Source organism: Drosophila persimilis, unplaced genomic scaffold (assembly GCF_003286085.1).
Source record: "Drosophila persimilis strain 14011-0111.01,24,50 unplaced genomic scaffold, DperRS2 tig00003933-arrow-pilon, whole genome shotgun sequence".
Taxonomy (NCBI): domain Eukaryota; kingdom Metazoa; phylum Arthropoda; class Insecta; order Diptera; family Drosophilidae; genus Drosophila; species Drosophila persimilis.
The window spans coordinates 2,509,142-2,526,002 of record NW_020825706.1 but is presented as its reverse complement, the minus strand read 5'-3'; the positions used below and the strand labels follow the sequence as shown (position 1 = coordinate 2,526,002).

At 40.7% G+C, this 16,861-nt stretch overlaps 2 protein-coding genes across 12 annotated transcripts in view; one reads left to right on the top strand and one right to left on the bottom strand.

Moving 5' to 3' along the window:
* The window catches only part of LOC6594323 (dystrophin), a 177,037-nt gene that overhangs the window by 59,770 nt on the left and 100,406 nt on the right, over window positions 1-16,861 (bottom strand). The gene's annotated exons all lie outside the window — the stretch shown is intronic.
* LOC6594326 lies at window positions 8,907-9,574 on the top strand. The gene is made up of 2 exons (XM_002019868.2): window positions 8,907-9,049; window positions 9,101-9,574. Exons 1-2 carry the CDS (start codon window positions 8,908-8,910, stop codon window positions 9,496-9,498), a joined length of 540 nt encoding a protein of 179 aa, XP_002019904.1. The 5' UTR covers window position 8,907; the 3' UTR covers window positions 9,499-9,574.

Sequence of the window (16,861 nt, the reverse complement as noted above, 5' to 3'; positions counted from 1 at the left end):
TCACACACAATATGATCCCACAATATATGTCTTCACTGCTTGAGACACTTAGAATTTCCTGTTTTCTTTTGATGTTCCAGCTTATTCGAATGTATGCGTTTTCTTAATTAAATATCAAATCACACAAATATTCAAGTCTGCTTTTAAGCTCCCATATATACCCTTTGAGCCTTCGGGTACTAAAGGGTATACATTTATATGACAAAACGAAAACTTTGGCCATCAAATGCAGAGACTCTGAAAATCAAAAATGCATAAAGCCAAGGGCCACCAGAGACAGAATCAAAGCCAAGCGAAACTAAACAGAAAGAGACGGCAGGAGCTAAGAGCTGCAAAAGGCAGTAGAGCTTAAGAGAAAGAGAGATGGCTTTGGAGAGGATGGAACTGGAATATGAGCTTCAATTTATCCGCATGCAATATTAACTTGGCTGCACTTGGCTTTGACTTATCTACGGGAGTTTACGCTGCACTGAGCAAATAGACAGGACCCTCCCCACACACACACTGTATATAGGGGAATGTGTATAATCAGGTAACAAACCAGGTTAGCAAGCGGTTGGCTCTTCCTATCGGGCTTTCTGCTGCTGGCCAAGTCTCTGGCAATCAATGTGGTTGTGGCTCGTAGTTTAAGCCCCAGCAAAAATAAAAAGAGAGCCAGCAGTCGATGCCACAGCCAAACGGAAAACCCAAAAGTCAGTAGAGTTAAATGTTCTATGCCACACGGCCACACGGCTACTGGCTATCTGTGGCTGCCACTGGATGCTCTGGCTCTGCTGTTGACCATATTATTAGACACCCACCCCACATATGCAGAGCAGGACCAGGACCCAGCTCCACCTCTCTTTCGGCCAGTTCTCTGTGTCAGCTTTAATTTACTTCGGCAAACGAGGGGACAAAGTCGGTGCCGGAGCCGGTTCAGGAGGATTTCACGCTTATAATCCTTTTTTGTCTGGCAGTGGTACTGTACTCCTTCTTCGCCTTCTCCTTCTCCTCCTCTACCGCCTTGAGTTTATGACTTGTGGGGGCTTTTCCTTTTGGGGTTTTCCAGTCAGCATTTTGTTCTGTTCTCCACCTTTTCCTTTTTTTGTTTGCACCTTCATTGTTTCTGTTTGCGTGCACATTCTATTTTTTATGTCCTTTGCTTTTGTATTTTGTATTCAAAGCATCTTTTTCAGCTCGTTATGTGCTCGCTCTCCTCAAGGACCTACTCCGACTCCTACTACTCCTCCTGCTGTCATCATTTTTATTGTTTCTCTGCCCAGAAAAGTGTCAAAATGTGTCTGCCTAAATCAACTTGTAGGAAATTTGTTAGAATATATGCAAATATAATAAATTGAATTGAAAATAGAAACATTTAGGGTAAGCCGAGTCGCTTTTAGAGTTTTAATCCTGCATTTTTAGGGGTTCCTGGTCATGTAGTCCTGCCTCTGTTTGGTCCTACTCCTCTTCCAGCATCTTTTCTGCCTTTGGGTGGCTCCTTTGTCATTGTTTTTTATTGTCAACAGCAGGTGAGAGACACCGTTCATGCCTCGTGTCTCGGGTTAGTTTCTTCATTTGGCTGGCCCTCTCAGGGACCCCCTTTTCATTCTCATTCCCCGGGTCTCTGTAGTGTGTGTCAGGCTGTTAAGCTGCTATAACAATTGTCCCTCTACTGCTCTGCCTCTGTCATATATAGTTGTACGTTTCCATCCAGAAAACCCTCTACATGATCTCTCTCTCCATATTGCTACTCTCCTGTCCTGTCCTGTCTGTCCTGCTCCACCTTTGAGCTGCTGTTGCTGCCGCTTCTGTGCCTCTTCCCTTGCTGCCGCTGTGTCCCTCCGTGACTCTTGTGCCGCTTCCCTTTCTGCCATTATTTTCTGTGAGCTTTGCACGTACACGTCGTGCCACCTTTGTGGCTGTTGGCTGCTGGCTTCTGGCTGCTGGCGAAGGCTGTTGTTGGCCATTGTTGTTGCTGGTGTTCTCCATCATGGCTACGACTACGACTACGGGCTATTAACCCAAATCCCCCGAGTGGCAGTTGTTATGCCTCTGCCCCGCCAATGGGACTCTGACTTTAGCGGAAAGTTCAACGTTCAGTCATAAATAAAAAAAAATAAAAAAGAGGCAAGGAAAATATACATATTTTTCACGCCCCATATTAATCATACGCCTCGAGGCTCGCATTTCAATTGGCCCAAAAAGTGTGATATTTTTGCCTTAAATGATTTTCTCTTTTTAATAAATTACACTTAAATTAATTAATTTAAAAACAGTTTGCAACAGCAAATGCCGCAAATTTATGTTTGGCAATTCATTAAAAAAAAGAGAAAAAAAATATTCCAAATGAAATGTTGAACATTTAATGCATACGTAAATGGAAATGGAAATGCTGCGGTAAAAACATATTTTAATTAAGAAAATTGTTCTGCGGACGGCTGTAGAAAGTAATACTCCAAAGGGTCAAGCGAATATTTTATACGAGGGCGTTGCGGCAGTGAAATTTGGGGTGAAAGTTCAAGGACGGGCGGCAACAAAAAATTGAAGGAAAATATGTATTTTCTGGGCCTGTGAAATGCAAGTGAAAGTTGAGCCACAGAAATGATTCTGTGCGGGCATGAAATATGTGTAAAAATTGTATCTTGTTGAACACGAAATAAATGTTTCAAAAAATCAGAAAATATTTCTGCAATCAAAAAAAAAAACAAGTTCTTTGTATAATATTTCTGGCAAAAGAATTTTCCTTCTTTCTGCAATTGAAATAAAAGGAAAACCTCAAGAAACAAAGTGAAAAACTAAAAATATTTTCCTGCTTCTTTCTGAAAGAATGAACTACATCAAAACTATTCATAAAATATTCAATATTTTTAAAGGACCATTTCTGAGTCAAAGTTGGGCCAGTCAAAGGTGCACATCTTTTTGACAGAAATAAACCACCAAAATGTCCTGCCACATGCCTCGTCGCACCAGCAGCCTTCAAGCCTGGCCAAACAATGCAAATTCCCAGCGATTTAGATGTGCAAATATGTAAATTTTATAAAGAGAAAGCCACGCGGCGAGATCTCTGTTCTGCAGACCTCGAACGTTCTGTTTGCCAACGAAATTTGTTCGCCACGTTAACGAATATTTAGCAGCAGGAGGAGGTGGCTGGGACGGTGGCAGCAGTGGCCCAGTTGGCAGCGTTCTGCAAACAAGAAATTTTTGCCGCAATACCAAAAAAAAGAAAAGGAGAAAAGGAGTTGGAAGTAGGGAAGGTGCCATCACAGGCAGGGGCTGTGGATACTTTTAGAGACATTTAGATCTATAGTTTTTAGAGAGTGTACTATATAGTCATCTAGGCAGAGATTCAGTGAAAAAGCAAGAGGGTAAGGGGTCCTCTATAAAGGGTTGCTGCTGGGATCCGCTTAAAGAATCAACAACTCTTGGTTTTTCATCTCTTCGCAAACATCTCATCAAGGCCTAAGCTCATGGCATACTCTCAAAGAAAAATAACTTGAATATTCAGCAAAAATCAACAAGAAACTGAGACAAAAAACTGCAACGAAAACTCAAACTAAAAAAACACAACAAAAAATCAAATCCAACGAGTCCTGAACTGGAAATGACATTTGCATTGAGGATTTCAAATGTCTAAAATTTTGTTTGCAACAAAATATATGTATATCTTTCGCTCCCTCTGCGGCTGTCGTTTGGCTTTTCCTTCAGTTTTTCCTCGTATTTTCTTTGCCTTTTTTGTTTTTGTTGCATAGCAAACGAGCAGCAAAAGGGACGCTCATTAAAATTCATAAAGAAAAAGAAAACCACCCGAAAGGAATTTTCGCGAGTCAAAATAAAAAACAGAACCAAAATATATAGAATGCAAATTGAAATACAGAAAAATGTTTTCTGTGGCAGTCGCGTTATAATTGCAACATCCTTCACATCGAGGATAATAAAATTCCTCTGAAAGCAAAGACTTTTGCCAAAAAATATAATTGAGAAATTCCAAAGGCAACATTTCTTTCAGTGTGAGAGGATTTACAATGTATGTACGTATCCTCCACATATGCGAGCGAGTCGTAATGCTCTGCAAATTAGGATTTAATGAATGTTATCCCGGGCACGAGGACGACGACTTTTGGCCTAAAGTCTCAGCCAAAAAAGAGCACTTAAAAATGTGCACAGGGCATAAAGTGAAATTCAATTGTGAGCCCCAACAAATATTGAAATATCTTCCAGCAGAGCCGGGTGTGACTCGGTAAAGGATAGATAGGATATATTTATGCAAATATTCGAGTATGTAAATTACTTACACACAAAAATTGTGTCAGCAAAATGTTTTAGGGGATAGAAATGTTTGTACTCGAAATGATGGGGATATTTTTTCGTTATGTTACGGTTATTTAATTGTACAGAGACATAGATGTGGCTTAAAATATATTTTCTCAGTGTATTTTGATCTGTTTGCTGTTTAAGAGTGCACTACAAGATTGTTTTCAGTGTTATCGTCCGCTGCCTTCTTTGCGATTTACCGTTTGCTATAGTCCAATGCCTATCCCATTGCTGTGCATGTTTGTTCTTGTCCGCTGCCTGTGCCATTGCTGTTAGCGACAGGGAGAGAAAGCGTAGGCAGAGCGACAGCACGCTCAGAGAGGATCAATAGCGACAAGAACAAGAGAGCGCGCGTTGAGCGGCAGTGTGGTGTGTGGGTTAGAAAGAGAAAGAGCGGCATGGTTATTGCGTCGTAGCAAAGACTATACAATACTATATTGTATAGTCTTTGGTCGTAGACAATTCTTTGGTATGCTGAGAGCGAGAGAGTTATTATGGAATGGTTTGCTGTGCTCAGAGAGTAGTTGGAAGTGTGAAAAATGGCAATGGAAACAGATAAAACAATCGAAAGAAAAACCCGACATATAAAATGTGGAAAAAATTAATCAGAAAGCTAAGTTTTAAGAGTTAATCCCATATGTTCTTTCTATTAAATTGGTTTGTAAATCAAATCAAAATATTAAAGCCATTATCAATTGATGATCTGTACAGCAATTACAGTAAAACTTGTGTATTCTGTTCTTCTAAAGGAAAGTCCTGTTCAGGACTTTTTTCCCCAAGGATAGTGCCTATCCTACTATGGGGAATATTTCTTCTTTCAATATTAAGTTTTTCCACCAATTTATCTCAAATTATAGCTGTTCATAATCTGAATACTCGTATGAAAACTTTTCCTGAACGAACAGCAACAGCGGCAGCATTTAACCGCATAAACTTTCTTCCAAAAGAGAGTGAGAAAACACAGCCCCAAGAAACCCAGACAAATATCAACTGCAATCCCACCCCCCTCCCAACCGCTGCTCCTGGTTTTGGGGGGTTGTACTTTGTAAATATGCATGCGATATGCTTAATTATTTATTACGACTAATTTGAAAAGTCCCCAAAAAGTAGAGAGAGGAGAGAGAGCTTTCATCGCTCGTCATCGTGTATAAAGTTTGAAGTTGATGTTTACGAGGTTTTCCTCCCCGAAAACCCCACAAAAACTGTTTAAATGCTGAGCCAGAAGTACACACACTTCCCAGCAGAAGGAAATGAAAGGACTGGCACATGGTTGGATCGCTATCCCTGCAGACATCACATATGAACGTCCGTTTACACAGGTCAAAACACCAACATACCCAGACGGAGGTCTCGGGAACTGGGGGGGTCTTTGAATCGGAGGAATCAGCAGAGCCACACAGTACACGGCAAAGTTTAAGTAGTTTAAAAAGTGTCCTCCTCGTCGTCTGGTGGCTGGTGGCCTGGTGGATGGCTGGGTGATGATGAGCCCTTTGCCAGGCAACGAGTAGTCATCCCCTTAAGCCTCTGAGCACACAAAACTCGTTTAAGTTTTAATAAACAAATTAAACTTACTTGTGCTGTCTGTGCTGTTTTTTATTTTGGCGCCAGTGGTACGCATTACGAGAAGACTTTTGGGGAAATATCAGCAGGGGAGCGAGCGACTGCCAAAAGGTTAGGAAGGGCTCCAAAAGGCGTGTGAAAAGTACCAAGCTCTATACTGAAATCAAGGCAACGCGTAAAAGGTGGATCCTTATTAAAAGGTGGGATATAACTCTGACTATCCATCATGTGGTATCTAATCTATAGTTTGGAGACACTTTTTGTTGATAAACTTAAGATTACTAAAGAAAATGTATATTTTTTCTTTACATCTTTCAAGATAAGCACATGATAGCTTGGTAATCCATTAATTTCTATGATAATCTGTTGTTGCCCATGAATTCTTTCAACGATGCCAGAGCCATGGGAAAAGAATGAGAGGTCAGGTGAGAATTGGTCTCGTTCCTCATGACTTGCTCACATGCACATTTTCGTTATCTGTTTGGATTCATTCGTCTGTTCGGCTTTAGGCAAAATGTATCTCAAAGATGAACAACTATTATCAGAGTGGAATATTTCGATCGATCTTCCATTCATTAAGTCATTTTTTAAGCTTCGAAATAGAGTGGAGACATGAAAACTCAAAGTTCAATCATCTACTAACTACTTGTATCTTCTTGAAGCTATCAAAGTCTGCAACTAAACTCATTCGAGGCTAATAGACACCTCCTGAGACTTCTTGATGCAAGCATTGAGTCAAAAATTCAGTGTTTAGAGACAGACAATAGGGAGTGCAGAAGCACCTCTCGGTGGATGGTCAAGAGTCACGTAGTGGCAGCATCAAAATGCCACATTAAGTAGCATGCAAACGGATGGCAGGAGACCCCTGAATGGAAGTCAAAGGCAGGACAATAACAGATATTGAAAGCTGCTGCGAGGACACACACACAAAGAGTGAGACAGGGAGACAGGGAAGACAAGGAGCAGAAATATAGCTGGACACTTTACCCCTGGGGGCACACAGCAAAGAGCCCGAAATGCAACTAGTTATAGAGAAGCCACTCATTCAGTCAGTCATCCGGTCATTGAGCCATTCAGGGACTCTCCTTCTCCGCCTTCGAGCATATCCTGGGCATTGAGCCAAATAAAAAACGACTACAACAAAACAAAGCAAAACCCGAAAACATTTCAATTTTCCTGACGAGCTGCTGCCATGGCCAGGCCACCCTTCCATCCTCCCTCTCGAGCAAATACTCGTAATAAAAAATCAACTTTTGGTCAAGTGAGCAAATTGGCTAAATGAAAACGATGTAATGAACCAGAGTGCATGAGGGCCAAAAGGAAGAGAGAGAGAGAGAGAGCGAGAGAGAGAGCCACTCGATGCAGGGCCAATAGCGAGGGAGCAGTCTCTAAGCGGAAGTTGGTTTATTGAGATGTGATTTGGTTGCACAATGACGGAGGAATGAAGGATGAAAGAAAGGTACAGGAAATGGTACAGTGGCAGTGGAAGCAACATTTGATGGCCACGAGTCCTTCCAAAACAGAGACCAAGTACAATGAAAGTTTAACCATTTCTTGGGCGAAGGCTGTTTCTGTTTAAATACTACCCCAAAGAATTTCCACATTAATTTCCTTTGCCATTTTCCCGAAAAACTCCCATCTGCAGCTTACTGAAAATATATGGTAAATCCCCGACAGCTGTAGCTTCGCTTCTAATTAATGTCAGTCCTGTCCATCTTTCTGCCTCCCTGACAGTGTGGGGGCGGGGCATTCTAACGCCTTTTCCATGTCATAATAATTTCTGGCTCTCTCTTTCTGCGAAACGACGTCCAACAACAAAAACTTTAATTAGTTATGCAAAAGACGAGGAAAATGCAGCAGCTTTCGGAGAGAAAACAAAGAGACGAAAGCCCGGAAAAATAATGTAGAACAGCGGGAAATTTTAAAACGGAAACTAAAATAAAATAAAAAAACGCAAACAGGAAAAACACACACACGAAAATAGAATTTGTAAAAGGGAATTAAACACATGTTCCGCACTGCTCTCCTCTCCACTCCGCGCCAAACTTTCATTTGCAGGAAATGTTTTCTAAAAAAATAAAAAGGAAGAGAGGGAGGAGAAAATTCCCAGATTAGAGGGGGAAAAGAAAGAGAAAGAACTCTTTTTTTTTTTGCGAAAAAACTCCCACTTTTGTGGTGGACAAAAAAAAACCACTGGTAAAAAAAGAGATGGGGGGAAACGAATTTCAAATTAATTGTGCGCAAAATTGTAATTTCATGCGGGTAATTAATAAATTATATCCAGCATATGCAAATCCCAAGGATCCCCAGGATATACCACCCCACTACCCCCCGCGTGTGTGTTTGTTTCCAATAACACGCGAAAACAAATTAACGCGAATTTAATGTGCCATGAATATGGTATAACCCCTGGAATCCCTCCAGGCGGGGGTGGGTGGAGAGAAATATTATTATGCCATTTAATTGACACAAAACAATGCAGTGGCCCAAAGGGTCAGTGGACACAGGCCAGAGGGCGTGGCTTTGCATTTGAAAGGTAATTTTCAAAAGGATGGTTGAATTTTTAATTTAAATATTGACACAGACACACAATATTGACAAAATAGAAGAAATGTAGGTTTTTTAGAAGCTTTAATTATTTTTTTAATTTTAATAATTATATATTAATAAATTCCATTTTTGTGGTATTTAAATCTGGCGGGAAACCAAACTACAAACGGACCTGGTCGATACCCATCTATCGATACATTAACAATTAATTAAACATTAACAAAAAACAACTCGCTCTTGTCTATAAAATACTTTAATAATTGTAAGCAGCATTGTGAGCACGTTTTAAACCATTCCATTAAACTAAAATATTAATAAACATTGGGTGATTGAAATTCCTACAAATATAGAATATCCCTAACATAATCATCGATAGAAATGCTGGGTAATCGATAGCGATAGTTCTCTAAACCTTCCTCTAGGCCATCTCTACCATGACATTTCGCTTGACATTTCCTTTTTAATTGAAATCGAAAAATGACTCCCTCCGAAAAAAAGCAAGAAAACATGAATGCCGAAGTGGACATGGATGCCGAAGTGGACATGGATGCCGATATGGAGTTTCTGGATAGCGCCATCGATTTAGTATTTGATGCGGATCTCACTGTGGAACCGCAAGTACGAAATCAGCTTTTGGAGTTGGTCTACGGTAAGTGATTGCCCCACAAGAACGACTAATGCCCCAATGATTATGTTGCAGCCAGGACCAATCGACTGCTGATGCAAGCCCACGAAAATAGGAACGATAGGCACAGCGACGACATTACGCTCGCCGACTGGGAAAAGGTGCCAAAGGTGCAGATGAAAAAGAGGAGCAAACTATTGAGCACAGACGAGAAAAACGACATCATGGCAAATCAGAAATCCGACATGCCCATGCCCAGTACCACTGGACCCTGCTCCGGGCTGATGTTGCCGCCCTGGCGACACTGCAAAATGGGTCCCACGGCCATCCTGAAGGCAATGCAGGCACCACAGAAGATTGCTACTGCTGCAAAGTCCAATGGTGCAAGCTGCCAGGGCTATTTCCCGGTCAAGGGCGTTCCACGTTTCCCTGCTGCAAAGGCACTACCAATGGGTGCCTTTATCTTCCGCTAGGAATCGAACCGCCCATCAGACGAGATAGGATCCTATTTCTTAGACTTACAGCAACAGAAACATTATGAATCAATCAAATGGGATTACATTTCATCTTTGTTTAATGGAAATAAACAGAAATGACATTTCAACTATCGTTTAAATCATTTTTCACCACAAATTCTCACTTATTCAATCCCACAGTTATCCAATTTGAATTTTAACTAAATTTTCAACCAATTATGAAGGAAAACTTCATCGTAATATCCACCAAACGACCTCGATGAACCCCAGAATGAGAGGAAAAACACACACACACACACAGGCGTACGTGCATGAAAAAAAGAGTAGGGAAAACTTTTAACAAATTATCAACGCACAGTAGATGAAACTTTTTCCAGCAGGTGAAAAACTTTTTTTGTACAACAGCAACATTCTGTATAAATTCGTAGGGCATGCCACAACGCAGTGGCACACACACACGTGAGTGCAATTATGTAATACAAATAGGTAATGAAAGTTTTACAACACTTGACCAGGCCCATTCCCAACCCAACACTGTGTCTGTACGCAAAAAAAAAACTAGACAAATATTTTCAACAATTCTGCTACAGGGAAAAGGGCTTTTACTCGCTCCCCGAACCCAAACCCAAAAAAATAGAAATAAAATTAAGTTTCGCCCACAAAAAATAGTCCCCTGTTTTCCGCTCTCTGCCGCTGAGAGGTAATTAAATTTATTGAAATAAATTGTCCCTGGTGCTGATGCTGGCTCTGGTGCTGGTGCTGGGGCCCCGAAGAGCGACTTAACTTTTAATGAAATGAGTGCATAATGAAACCGAGTAAATAATGGTAGACGGGGCCAGCACACAGAGAGAAAGAGAGAGTAGAAAATACCGCGTGAAAAACTCCCAGGCAAAAAGAAAATGCAGGAAAAAATGCGCTAGTAGGAAAAAAAGGAAAGAGGATGCGAAATTTTTAATGCGTTATGATGGCGGGCAAACACTTCTAATGTACGATATGGGAGGGGTGGGGTCTGGGGGATCTGGGGGTCTAGGAACAACAGTTTTTTCGCTAGCACTCGCTGGCATCGCATTTGTTGCCATATTTAATGGCGTTGAAGCAAAAACAGAATGCAGAAAGCGTCAACTTTGTGGGAAAACAGGGTTTGCCGTCGAAGTTATAGATACTCTTAAAGATCTATAGATACTATGGGATATAGTGAAAGGATTTCGATCAAATTTGGTTGGGATATGCAAAAGGTCTTGAGTCTGTAGATTCTAGAGTTTTAGTGGAATATTTAAGGAAACAAAAAAGTTATAATGAAAAGACCTATATAGGTTTTTGATGAAAACATTATCCGATTTAGATGAAATTTGGAAGAATAACGGGGAAACAGATCATTATAGTATCTCTAAACTTTAGTGAAATTATTTTAAGGAACAAGAAACTTATAAGCACAAGAAGTGTCATGGTGTTTGATGAAATTTTATCAGATTTTGATGAAACTTGATGAAACTTGGTGGAGTTATGTAGAAGCATACGATATCTTCACTTTTGAGATTTCTTTGGATTTTCTTTAGAAATAAGAAGGAAATAATGTTTTCCATAAAACAGATTTCCGAATTTAATGGAATAATGGAATAAAAGTGTTATAAAACGGTGTAATAATACTTAGAGTTTGGATGAATTACCTACCAATTTTCTTATAATTTAATTATTAATTTTCCTCTCCATGTTGCAAAAGTCTAATAAAAACATGGATACCCCCTTCCAGGGTACCTCAAAAAATAGCAAATGAAATAAAGAGTAAAAACTAGAAGCGGTAGAGGGAGAGGAGGGGGTAAATTGAAAAAATATGTTATTGTGGCAAGGCATTTGGTGTCAAGAGAGTGCCACACAAGAGTGCCAGTGGAGTGTGTGCGTGAGACTGGTTGAGTGCCAGGGAAATGGCTTGGAAAATATTTACCCAAGCATGCCACTATTTGTTGCACTCTAGGAATTAGAGAATACAAACAATAATCTAAGAAAATTTAAATGAGTAAAAGATGAGAGAAAAACAAACCTTAAACAGTCTTTTGCAAAAAATCTAATAAAAATAAATCAATGACAAAAATTGCCAGGCTTCCAGCCCACAGAAAACTTTTTCCACCACAGCACACACAGGACACAGGACTCCTTCTCTTTGAGGCAAAGTCAACAATAAACAGGAACCACAATAACGAGGACAAAGCCAGGCCCCCAGACAGTAGTCCATAAAAAGGAGGCACACACAAACATTAATAAAGTTGGTTAACTTGCAGTTAACTTTACCCGTGAGTGTGCTTAAGCATTATAAAGAACAACAACAGCAGGAGGGAGGGGGAGGGCAGGACTAACGACTAAATAACGAAACGGGGGGGGGGGGGGGGGGGGGGGGGGGACAGGCGCCAAAAAGTATGCAACACGCACCAGAGCAATAAACCATATTCAACCGCAGGACCGTATCCTGTGCTAAGGGGAACTTCCCCCCCAAAACAAATTGCAAACTGATTTAAAATTAAGCAAAAATATATATAGCACCTGAAGGAGACGGAGGAGGAGGAGGAGCCAAAGCAGAGAAAAACACACGTAACACAAATGAGCGTCATCAATCAAGTGAAAGGGCGAGCAGGGAAAGCAGCAAAGGAAACCTCACTCAAGGATAAAGGATAAGCAGAGCCAGGAAACCAGAAAACCAGGAAGTGTAAGTGGCGTGCTCCTGATTTTGCCCCCTCAAAAAAGGCACAGCTGCCGCTGCAGCAGAACTTTCTTTAATAAGAACTTTTCAGCCTGGCCCTCTCTCTGTTTTCCCAACAAATCTGGCAATCAATTATGTTAATAAAAAAAAAAACAATAAACAAATTACAGCAAGTGCTACTGCCTTTCTCCCTTTGATTTAATGGCAGGACCTACTTTTCTCTAAATTTCGCAGCACCTCCCCAGCCCCCATTCTCTCCTAAGCGATAAAGTTGCGGCCTAAGTGGTGCCGCTTCAAGTCTTCTTCTGCGGCTTCTACAAAAACACACACAAATTCGAGAAGAGGAAAACTTTCTTTCAGTTTTGGAGAACGAGAGGCACAGTTTGTCAACAGAAGAGCAGCAGTCGTTCTCTTCATCAGGAAGAGGAGCCTCTCCTGTTCTCTGTCTATCTTTCAGGGGGGACGCCTCTTCTGCTCTCTGTCTATCTTTCAGGAAGGGCGGTCTCTCCAGCTCTCTGTCTATCTTTCAGGCGGGAAGGCTCTACAGCTCCACAGATAGACATTTTAGGGGGGACGCCTCTTCTGCTCTCTGTCTATCTTTCAGGGAGATGCTGCTACTTTTTGCTCCATCAGGCAGGCTGCACCTCCTCCTCTCTCTCTCTCTCTCTCTCCCCATCCGGCAAGTGCTCCTTCTCCCTCTATCCGACAAGTGCCCCTTCTCCTCTCTTCTGGCTAATAAGACTTTCTGTTGCTCTTCTTGGCTGTTAAGTTTTTCCTACTCTGAAAAGGAGCCAAAGGCGAAACTTTGTTGTTTATTTGAGAACGAGGAGAACCGCAGGTAGTACTTGAAGTCTAATCATTTACATTGCCCCCTGCCGCTGTCAACATCCCCATCTGTTATCATCCTCATGCCCATTTCCATCATCATAATTGCCATCCAGAGAGACCAGAGACAATTCAACAGAAACTATCATTTGCTTTGTGGTTGGAAACTTTGCTCATTTGCTGTCATGGCACAAAGTTTAACCTTCAGGTTTAGAGTTCTGTTAATGTTTTAACAGGGGGATTGACGCTTTGATTTGTTGTCAGCGGAAGTAAGGATTGTGATTGGTTTCCTTCCAGGAAGAGAATGATGTATCCACTGCAGAATGGCAGTTTTAGGCTATGCCTGAGAGAAGATACTTTTGTGGGAGATATTTGTACAGGGAGACATTTCTAACCACCTACGGATTGTAGAAAGTGAAAGATATAGACAATGACTAGGGGATGAAGAGGATTTGAAGCGGGTTCTAGATGAAAGTCTCTGGATTCCATGTGTTGAAGGAAATCTATCACCTTCTTGAGATCTGGGAAGTTTCCTAGAGGATATTTAGCAGATTAACCATAAAGAAACATCTCTTAAGCCTATGGATTGTTCAAAAAGAAAGATGTGTTCCACGATTGAGAGTTTCAGAGGCTTCAGAGCAGATATACAGATTACATTTGCTGTATTTCTTATGAGAAGAGTGGACTTTGAAGCACTAATCTTGCAACAAGAAGATATACATATGTAGGCTCTAAAAAATAGATGAAAAGGCTCTGGTGCAGTTTCTGGGTCATGTAAAACCTTAAAATTTTCACAAACGAAAGAAGTAGACTCTGATTAAGAGATGCCCCAAGGCTAAGGGAACTTTTCGAGCCCCATTTCAATGTAGAGGCCACTATCGTATGGGATTGATTAAGGCTTATAAACTGCTTCAAATAATCCCCCTTGTCCAGAACCTCTCTCTTTCTCTCTTTATGCAAAAACTTTCCCCTCAAGGTGTTCATAGCTTAAGCAACTTAAAGGTGTCCTTAGGGTCTTCACCCAAGTCCTGACAGCTCCTAGCCTCTGGCATCGTGTCACCGCTCTAACGCGTATTTAAGTGGCCTACTCACTCAAACAGAAAAAGAGGCTCAAGACGAGGCAAAAGATTGGCCAAAGAGTAGGCGAAAGAGCCGCTGAAATCAAAGTTAAGCTCTTCTGCCGCTGCCTCCGAGAAGATGCTCCAACGCTTAATGGGATGCGGTTTGAGAAGGGGCGTAAGGGCGAGCCAAAAAGGTCGCGGGGATTTGCCACAGAACCAAAGCCCGTCTCTGTCTCTGGTGCACAAAAAAAGTTTGCTGTGTGCCACGCAAAGAGGATCAGAATGAGGCATGGGGCACTCTATCCTCTATCCTGTAGGGGAGCAGTAGTGTGTGCAACGCATCGTAAATGTTAAGTCAAAAATCTAGTTGGCAAATACTTTTGGCACTCAATGTGTGTGTGTCTGTGCGCCATGTAGGGGATAAGCTGGTGACTCCATCGCACTCTCTCTTTCTCTCTCTCTCTCTAGGGAATTATGCTTATAAGTTTTACTTCCTTCCACTTGAGATTCAAGCGCTTTGGGCGCTTCATTATTTGCACAATAGTTTTGTGTGGAAATACATTTCCACCCCAGGAAAAGCTGCTGCTGCTGTTGCTGTTGCTGTTGCTGCCTCATAACTTGTTATTGTCCCTGTTAACACATGTTGTATCTGGTAGATACTTTCGTGTCTGTCTCCGTCTGTCTGTCCTGCGTTGCGTGTGGCATCGTGTCTTCTGCTTTTATTTTTGTGCTCTGGGTAATTTGTCATTTGTTGGCAGCAGACACGATTCCAAGATTCCTGGACTGAAACTCAATTGTCTCTTGTCTCTGCGTTGCTCCTTTTCTCTCGTCCTTTTTTGCTCTTATAATTTACGAGTCTATGTATGTCCTGGGCGCTTCTTTGCTCTATTTAATCTGTTTTAAATATGATTTAGTACCACTTGTCTGGCACTGAATTATGTCCCAGGGGATTTACAAGAAGGAGACGGAATTGGAGCGGAAATATCCTTCTAGTTGATAGATAAAGTTTTCTATCCTTAAGATATGACACTAAAAGGGATTTGAGTGTATGGAAAGCATTTGAAAAGGGAATTTGTATCAGTATATATATTTTATAGCCAATATTTTCAGTACCTTCCATGGAGCCACAGAAATGGAAGGCTTTTGAAAGGCTAATATATCTTAAATATTATTATACAAAATTTATATAAATAATATAATAAATAAATATTTAGAAAATATCATATTTTTGGGTAAACATCTTTGAAAAAACATCTCTAAAAATATTTTAGTATATTTTTAACCCAAAACCACAATCTTTAGATCCTGAAATTCCCCTAAAAATATATTTTTTAATGTTAGAAAATTATTTTGTAACAGCTATATTTTTATTAAAAATTTGAAAAGCTATGATTTTTTGAATACAAATTTTGAAATAAAAATTAATTAATAAATTTTCTGCTAAGAAATCTACACCTCCAAAACCCCGATTCCACATTTTATGTGCTCTACAGGAAGGATTTTTCTATGAAATATTTTGTATACTAATTTCCATCCATCATTTCCTTCAATTTTCCATCTTTCAACTATTTTTCAAATAAAATCCCTGGCCAAAAATCAACTTCAACTAATTTCCACAAATAAATATTTTGAATGCTCTTCGGAATCCATCATCTACCACCTTTAATCTATAATCTTTGACCCCATTCGGTAGTTGGAGAACTTCTCGATTGACCTTTATTTAAATATTTAGAGATTTCCTTTCATTCCAGACTTTTTCCCTGCCTTTCCTCATTCTTTCTCGTCTGCGAAGTACAACCTTTTAGGGGATTTGGCTGTCATTTTGTTATTGATTTTCACACAGAAAGGAACATTTTGGCCACCCCCTCGGCCCCCCAAAAAACCTGTCGAAATAAATAAATGTGCAACACATAAAACTGAAAATCAAGTCGACAGCCTCCCCTCCCCAGAAGCCGCAACAAAAAAGGGGCAAAAGTACAAGGAAAACTTTTGGTCGACGAGAAGGCGGGGGAGAGCGGGGGATAGTATCTATTGTGTGGCATTTACAAGCAATTGAAGTGTGGCAAGCATCTCATGTAAGAGAGATAATGTTGCTTGTCCTTTAAGGAATAGTTTTTTTCTGGTGTTTTGGGCAAGGAAGGAAGGAAGGAACCGAAAACCCTTTTTGGCTGACAGCAAACAATACATATGCGGGCGGGCATCAAAGGGGTGGAGCACTAAGAAAATACACGATAAAGAGTGTGGAGAAAGGGGCCGAAAAACAAGATAAGGAGTGGAGGGAAAGGAGAAGGAGTAAGTGCACGAGGAAAGGACTAAAACAAGATGCGAATTGAGATCTCCGAAAAGATACGAAAATGTTACGAATTTGTGGCCAGTGGGGTTTCTGGTTAGTGAAATTCTTTAAATATTAAAATCTTGATTAAGTTAAATGGGCATTTGGGGGGGCTCTTGGCCCCAGCAAAATCTGTTTTGTGCCCTCTACATTTTAGACATTTTATGCGCCCCTGAAAGAAAAAAACATAAAATAAATTGAATTACATCTTTTGGACTTTCACACTTCACAGGAGAAAACTTTTGATGGTTCAATTAGCACTCGCCAGTCGCCAGTCGACCAGCCAAGTGAGAAAACAAACAATTAAGCCCTAATTGAGCCCACATTCTACGACTGTGTCTGTGACTGTGACTGGCCTGTAACCCCAAGGACCCCAAGGACCAAGGGAAAACTCTAAGGAAAAAGTATTTTTTTCATTTCATTTTCAATTTTACTTTTTTCCTCCCTTTT

Coding starts and splice junctions, on each gene's coding strand:
- LOC6594326 (XM_002019868.2), top strand. CDS start 8,908: ATGAATGCCGAAGTGGACATGGATGCCGAAGTGGACATGGATGCCGAT. Junction 9,050..9,100: donor GCTTTTGGAGTTGGTCTACG/GTAAGTGATTGC, acceptor ATTATGTTGCAG/CCAGGACCAATCGACTGCTG.